General features: G+C 36.8%; 1 protein-coding gene and 1 pseudogene across 1 annotated transcript in view; both read left to right on the plus strand.

Annotated features, from left to right (window-relative positions):
- The window catches only part of LOC107678798 (UPF0577 protein KIAA1324-like), a 9,886-nt gene extending 7,074 nt beyond the window's left edge, over positions 1 to 2,812 (plus strand). The window contains exons 15-22 of the mRNA XM_016474206.1: positions 109 to 282; positions 404 to 554; positions 646 to 739; positions 898 to 999; positions 1,142 to 1,268; positions 1,380 to 1,558; positions 2,142 to 2,307; positions 2,457 to 2,812. Coding sequence (XP_016329692.1) covers positions 109 to 282; positions 404 to 554; positions 646 to 739; positions 898 to 999; positions 1,142 to 1,268; positions 1,380 to 1,558; positions 2,142 to 2,307; positions 2,457 to 2,525 — 1,062 coding nt within the window. The 3' untranslated portion in view covers positions 2,526 to 2,812. The remainder of the gene's footprint in view (positions 1 to 108; positions 283 to 403; positions 555 to 645; positions 740 to 897; positions 1,000 to 1,141; positions 1,269 to 1,379; positions 1,559 to 2,141; positions 2,308 to 2,456) is intronic.
- A 1,385-nt stretch (positions 2,813 to 4,197) lies between these two features.
- On the plus strand, positions 4,198 to 7,670 carry LOC107680028 (basal body-orientation factor 1-like; annotated as a pseudogene).
- Positions 7,671 to 8,028: the final 358 nt, after the last annotated feature.

An 8,028-nucleotide genomic window follows, 5' to 3' on the forward strand; every position in this document is an offset into this window, starting at 1 on the left:
ATTATACTATTTGTAAATAATATATTGATTTTCACAAATCATGCACTTTCTAACTATTTTATATATCTATTCACTTCTGTTACATATGCTTGTCCTCTCTGTTCACAGGGCCGTTCTGCATGCATGAGTGACTGTACATTAGCACTGCATCATAAAGGAGAGATGCTGAATTATGATTTCTCTCCACTGGCAAATGTCACAGGCTTCCAGAGCAGCCCACGCTTCACCAGTAAAGGGCTGCAGTATTTCCACCATTTCAGTGTGGCGCTGTGTGGGACAGAAGTACGAGAATAAATTAGACCACATTCAGTTTTTATGAATGACTAAAGTGTAAAGTATGTAGTGAAGTCTGAGTTGTAAAAATTCAGAATCAAGCATTAATATGTGTCTTTCTGTCATTTAGAACAGGGCACTTGCATCCTGTTTGGAAAATGTGACTGAAAGCAAGAGGGATGTAAACGGCTACATCTGTCAGTCTACTGTAGTCCCTTCTGAGGTCAGGGGTCAGAGTGTTGTGTCCTCTCAGCCCTTCACTATTGGAGATAGTTTAATCGGTGAGTGCTACCAATGCTTTGAAATCTCTATCAAATACACCTATCCCAGTGGGTCCTGTGGATTCATCAAATGGAAAATTTTTATACTCAGGAGTGACTACTGACTTTAAATTTGATGACATGTCATCATTGGATGGCAACTTTCCTGCTGAATCAGAGCTGCCTGATGTCATATTCTACTACAAGTGAGTGTACGGACCGTACTTGCTTACAATGATCTGTGTTTAGTTTATTCTAATGCTTTTATTGTTTTCACAAAGACTTTTTGTTGACCTCAAATTCAAGTATCTCAGTTTATTTAGTTCAGACTTATCTGACATTCTTCCCATTATGGTGTCAACAGATCTAGAGAAACTACGCAAGCATGTAAAAATGGAAGATCAGCCTCCATTAGGCTCCGATGTGATCCCACTGTAACACTGAAGAACCATGTTTCGCTTCCAAGGTACAATATGAAAATTGCTTCTTATTGTCTGTCTATCTGTCTATCTATCTGTCTATCTAGCTATCTGTCTGTCTAATATCGGTCTTTATTGGTTGTTTTCTGTGTGTGTGTGTGTGTGTGTGTGTGTGTGCGTTTGGTATAGCAACTGCTCAGAGGGCACCTGTGATGGCTGCTCCTTCCATTTCCTGTGGTGCTCCCAGTATGCCTGTCCTCTCTGCTCCGAGAGGAACATTAAGGAGATTGCGAGCGCTTGTATCCAAGGAATTCAGGTATATGTCAACTCACATCATGATAAACCACACAGATTCTGAATGAGACTATTTTCCCACTCTGAATGTTTTTATTTTACCATTTATTAGCTAAATGTGTTTGTTTCTCAGAGGACTACTTATGTGTGGCAGCAACCTCTGAGGTGTACAGGTGGGGTGTCACTGCCTCCTCAAAAGATCAGTGCCTGTGTGACACTAGACTTCTGGCTGAAGTTTGGCATCTCTATCGGAACTGTTGCCGCCATATTGCTCATTACCATCAGCTGCTACTTCTGGAAAAGGACACGCAAGTGAGAGTTCATTACTGAAAGTGATATTTAAAAATTAGACCAAAAACTGTTACTTTAACATCTAGTAATAAAACTGTTGAAGTGGAAAACAAAGCAGCATACATGTGAAATTACCTATAGGCTTAATTGGGTCTAATGAAATTGTACATAAAGTTTGATAAATTGTTGATTGAAAAGTTTTTTTCCCCACTATATTGTTAAATAAAATAAAATATAGCCTAGATGTTGTTCAACTTTAAAAAAAAAAAATATTTATTTGTTTGTTTTTTAGCCCATTGCGTCTGGAATTTTAGGCTTTGGCCAAGACTATATCATGTATCTATATTGATAACATATTTTGATCTATTCATCTCCACTCAAAAGTAAAGTGTAGTGCTCAATCTCATAATTCCATGAATTTAAGTGTAAAATCATAGTAGCTAACTGTACTGTACAACACTGACTTTGTGAACCAACGAAATTAGACAAAAAGAACAAAGGTGGATATGAAATTGTTCTTTTATCTCTATAAGCCCAATTGTAGATAAATTGGGGATAAATGAAGGCTGCTGTATGTATAAGTGTATTCATGCCCTCTCTTTAGGCTGCAGTATAAGTACTCAAAGCTAATGATGACTGCAGGAGATAAGGAGTGTGAACTTCCAGCTGCAGATAGTTGCGCCATCATGGAGGGAGAAGATGCAGAGGATGACCTCATCTACCTCTCCAAGAAGTCTTTCTTCACTAAGATCAAGTCATTTTCCAGAGAGGTAAGGAGGTCACAAGACAGACTTCAGCTTAGCCATACTATTAACTCTATAGCTATATTCTTGATGTAATGGACACTATACATGTTTTTAATGTTACAATAATATTAGCATTAACAGGCATTTCTTGACAAAGTTCTGTTATTTTACAGAGAACGTCAGATGGCTTTGATTCTGTTCCTCTAAAATCATCAGCTGCACAGGAGATGGAGATGAACTAGATCTTCTCAGATATGGGGAGAGCCAGCAAGAAATGTTTGGCCTGTCACAAGACATCCTCGACGCTATATTTGACAATATAACATCAATACATTTATTCCCAAAGAGACTGAGAAAAGACAAAATATTGAAAAACAACTCTGCCTTATTCAAGTCACCTCATAAACCTGTGATTGTTTCAGTTGCATCTCCTCTGGATTCAGCAGACCGGAGGCAAGACTGGCTTAAGAAGATTTTAAAATATTTTTTATGCTGTTTATATATATATATATATATATCATTGTGTATATTGGCCTACACACTTTTTTTTTTAATACCAAATGCTTGTGAAAGATAATGCTGGAAAATTTACATTGCATTTATTTGACACACCATTTTGTGATATATATCAAATATGTTTTTTGTTTCTCTTCATTTGGGCCAGTGAGATGTTTTCATGAGTTGAGAGCTACACCTGCAAGTGCTTGCCATATGTTGCATTTTTCATTTTTTTAAAGCGTTCAAATGTTTTGGCATACTAGCATTTATGTTGTGCGTACCTTTTTTTTGTTATGTTATTTGTATTTTAGGAAATGCCATCTTGTTTGTAATGGGTTTCTTAAAGAATATAGCCTACTTGATAAAGCTAATGTGTCCATTGTTTATTAAATTTTGAGATTAACTATAATTACTCCAAACTACAAGAAATAATATCAATAAGGACAAGAATAAAAACGCAAATGTCTAGCTTCTATTTCCTATTAAAAATAATTAATCTTGCTGTGTAATAAAGTCTGTCATCGCAGTGGCTCAGTGACCGTTTCCATAGTAACGTACGTAAACATAGGGCGAAATCCAAACGGCTTTTTTGCGCCCTTCAAGGGCACTTCGGGAAGGGGACGCCATTTGTAGGGACGTTCCAAACGAAAGTGAGCAACCGGGCTATATATATATATATTTTTTTTTTTTGTTTTTAAACAATTCCAGTCTCGCTCGAGAACTCCGGTCTGACACACACGGGTTCTCGCGTTATTTCCTTATCACTTCTCGCGTGTGTTTTGTTGTGAAACGTAGTTTGCGGACCAGACAGAGCTGTCGGCGATTCTTCCTATTGTGAAGTCATGCAGTGTGAAACCCCCTGCCGCCGATCCATCGTGCAATGTGAACACAGCAGCAACTGAATGCTACCCCAGATAGTCACGCAGTGTGAAAACAACGGCGATCCGACGAGTTTGAAAATCGTGCAGTGTGAACTCGGCATTAGGAGATCTTGCGATGCATTTTAAAGCAAAATTGGGGTTGATTTCGACTTCACATACAAACGTAAGTAGGATAGGCTGATTAAATTTGTCTTTATTTTAATGTGATACAAAATAGTTTTTGTCAGTGATAGAAATATGATTTAAGACGGTAGTTTAAGCATGTTTAGTTTGAAAAAGTTTAATAGTAAATAAGACACAGTGAGACAATATTTAAATAAAATAATAACTGATGGAGTGCTGAATGCAGCACGCACGCGCAGCGGGTCAGTCATCCCTTCGCCAAGGGAGTTCCAAATGCTTATACGAGACAGTAATGCCCTACACCCTTCGAAGGGAGTAGGGCATAGGGATGCTCACTTCTGTTTGGAATTCGCCCATAATATGAGCCCCTGCAGCTCCAGAATCATCAAATAGTTGAATGAAGCGCCGAAAGATGCCGAAAAAGAAAGGAAACAAGGGCAAGGGAAAACGGTAAGGATGAACATTGTTGTTTCAGGCGATTTATACAGTCAGCCTTTGACGTCCTTGCTTTCTCTAATTTTCTTCACGCTTTACGTCTTTACAGAAAAGGTAAGAAAGAAGGTAAGCAGGAGTCAGAGTCAGAGATCGAAAAGTTCAAATCAAACCAAATCAAACGCTGCTTTATGGGAGGCGAAGTTTAATGTCACGGAAATTTCGAGAAGGGTCTGGCTGCAGCTGGCGCTTGCACTCTCAGACTTGCATTCTCAGACTTGCACTCTCAGACACTTGCACTTCCGCTAGCGACGTCACTTGCAGTCTTTATTATTTTTTATTTTGTTATATTTATTGATATTTAATACATTTCATAATTTAAAAGTTTAGTGCAGAAGTATCGCATCGGTATCGATATCGACGATACTGCTTTGAAAAATATCGGTATCGTATCGAAAACAAAATAAGGAGTATCGCCCATCCCTAGTATCGCGAATCAACTCGCGCGCTCGCCAAAGCCAATGAGCAGCTCGCGAACCAGCGATATAGAGCCGAGAAAGACACAAACGATATTATTGCTTTTCTTGAAGAGAACAGACCTAGAAAAGACAGTAACGGTTAGTCTGCCTTCATTATGTTACATCTCTTATCATTTATGAGGCTGATAAACATTTCAGTTTATCCACCTGTGATGTTCATTTCCTGCTAATTTCTCTCCTATAAGATTGCTGCATTAGAAGAGCAACTGAAAAGAGAAAAAGCAAAAGCTTTACAAGAGAAAGACTTTCTGGTAAGCATTGAGATACTGAGTTATTTTCCAAATGAATTAGCATTGTGTCAAGTTGTAACAGTTGAATTTCAAGAAGCTGTTATCATGCAAGACTTGAATTTCACCCCTCATTCGTTTCAAATGACTGGCTGTTGCAGGTGGCTGAATACATGGAGAAGATTGATGCTTTAGAAGAGAGGTTTAAGCAGAGGTCAAGTGACTTCCAGAGGATGCAAGGCGAGCTCAAAACCATTAAGCATTTTTGCAAAATAAAGGCCAATCTGGAAGAAGACCTAATCAGTGTACTGCACAGTTATTACTAATAACTATTTAATGTAGAAAGCAATATAGATGCATAAAAACATCTAAAGTGATTCTTGTGCTTTTAGATGAGAGAAAAAATGTATATCGCTGACCGTGGACACCAAGAGAGTCTGGCGAGAACAGAATACAAGTTCTACACAGCACGGGTGAGAAAACCCAGATGCAAAATATTTCATACATCCATTCATAAATAAGACATTATAGATTATGCATAGAAACATTTCAGAAAGTGCATTTACCATCATATTTAAAATCCATTTGTTATGGATTTTTAGATACTTTAGATACCATAAGTGCCATTAAAATACACGCTAGAACAGTCAGCGTTATATTTTTCTATATAGATTCACTTTGAGAAGGAAGCGGAGCAAAAGATCACTCAGCTTGCAGAGCAAGCGCATCATGAAGCTATTGCGTGAGCAGCTATTCTTTTAATTCTATTATTGAATCCATTGCTCATTCCAGTCATTCCGATTAAAGACTGCATATAAGACCTTTGTATGTGTATCATTTGTGTTTATTGAGTCAAATCTTCAGTTTTTGCTCCTAACAGGCAGCTTGATACAGCATCACATTCTGTGTTCAAGGAGAATGTACGGTTGAATGAGGCACTGAATTATTATGTGAAAGAGGTGGAAGAACTGAAGAGGACCAATGTAGCCTTGACAGAGAAGAATGCTTCTCTTGCTCTCTTAAAGGTGCTATCACTAACAGACAATTAGGAATTTTAGGAATCAGTTTCTATATAGAGTATTTAATTAAAGCGTAAGCTTAATGAAATCAAAGTACAATTTAACCTTGTAAAACCTGACATATGAAAAAATTGTCTGGAAAATCACATTTTTAGAAATGGAAGAGTTTACTGAACCTTTAGAACCATCCCCCCATATTAATATTATATTATTAATATAAATATTTATTATATTAATAATATAATAAATATATTAATAATATATTTATTATATTATTAATATATTAAATATATATTTAATATATTTAGATTATGGAGCTCTCACTCGAGAAGGAAAAGAATGTTTCAGAGGCCCAAACTGCACAAAAATATGCAATTTGGTGCAGATATTGTTATTAGTAAGATGATATTTAAATGCTTAGTTTTATGATCAAAGTTTTGTAGTTATTGTGTGAGCAAAACATGATGCAATTATGATTGAAAGATGTACAAATAAGCGTTCCTCAAAACCCTGATGTATCATATTTGATTCTCATTTTTTAAAATTATTATTTTTTTAATTATGTATGGATAATCATGTAAACCTAAGTTGCTTCAGTACATTACGTGTTTATATTAAAATATTACTAACAATATGAAATTTCTTATTATATTAAAATGACTTTACGTTTACTGAGAGAGAAATTTGTGTCAAATATGATACAGTAGGCTTTATAGAGTCAACTAAGCTAGCTTTCAGAGATGCTTAGGTTTGCCATTGTTTTCATCACATTGCATCTGTCCAGTGATGTAGACTGACTCTCCAACTGATTAATTCTGCAGGAGACGAATGAACTGATGAGAAAAGAAAGCGATTCCCAGCTGAGATCCCAACAAAATGAGATCTCCGAGCTGAGGGCTAAATTGGTCACACTTGAGCAAGCTCTGGGCATCATATCTGGGGAGTTTGAGCAGGAGAGAGAAGAGGTGGAGCGGCGTGCAGACAGACAGACCTCGAAAGGTTGGAATTGCTTCTAGCTGCCCGCGAGAAGGAGCTGGGCCAAGTGAAACGGCTGGCTCAAAGCATCATCAAGCAGCGCAAAGAACTTGAGCTCTTCTTTCACGAAACTCTTGACCATGTGAGGAAGGAAATAAGAACACAACAACAACTCTACAGGTTTGCTCAAGTTGTGAAAACTAAACACTGCTCTGTGAAATATCCTTTACTAGGGCATTTTGAAGATTCAGCTTCACATTTGGAAGTGCTTCACGCATTTGAAGATGATCTTGTATGTAGACAGGAGGCTCTGAAGGCATATCACTGGAGAATGAATGAGGCTCGGGCTGGAAGGTTGGAGTATCCTCGTATACAGATCTTCTCTAATGCCCCGCACAGCACCAACGATGTTCAGACTGACCTGGAAGAAGCTGACAAATGGTGTGAGAGCTTTTAGTGCAGAATTAATTGCTCTTAAGGTACATCACTTAATCAAGATGACTATGATGATGAAAATGGTCTGGTGTCATTTTAGGAGCAACTTGAAAAGCTCCAGTGTGGGTATTTCTGATCTAACATGGGAGCAGAAAGACAGCGTACTCAATATGCTTTTTGTTAAATTGAATGGGCAAAAAACAAGGTAAATAGATTTATAATTATTAAAAAAAAAATATATATATATATACACACACACACACATTATATATGTTATATTGAGAAAACCACAAATTAATACAAAATTATATTTTTTTAAATATAGTTTACTGGATGGAATTCAGTATTTATTTTGAATGTTGTTGTTAAACAAAATATTTATTTTATTATTAAATATAAAAATTAACATTAAAAACACAGAAAGTGATATCCATTGGAATGTGCGTAGGATCCGAATGGGTAAAAAGGGATTTGGATATTGCATTGTTCTGTATGGAAGACATTTGCCTGAAATGACAGTACCAAATAAAATAAAACTAAACAACAACAGCATTGCATCACTCAATGAAACAGCATCCAGAATTCAGATTTAGATTCTCTTAGGCCTGGATTTCTT

Source organism: Sinocyclocheilus anshuiensis, unplaced genomic scaffold, assembly GCF_001515605.1.
Source record: "Sinocyclocheilus anshuiensis isolate Anshui unplaced genomic scaffold, SAMN03320099.WGS_v1.1 scaffold13, whole genome shotgun sequence".
In the NCBI taxonomy this organism is placed as follows: domain Eukaryota; kingdom Metazoa; phylum Chordata; class Actinopteri; order Cypriniformes; family Cyprinidae; genus Sinocyclocheilus; species Sinocyclocheilus anshuiensis.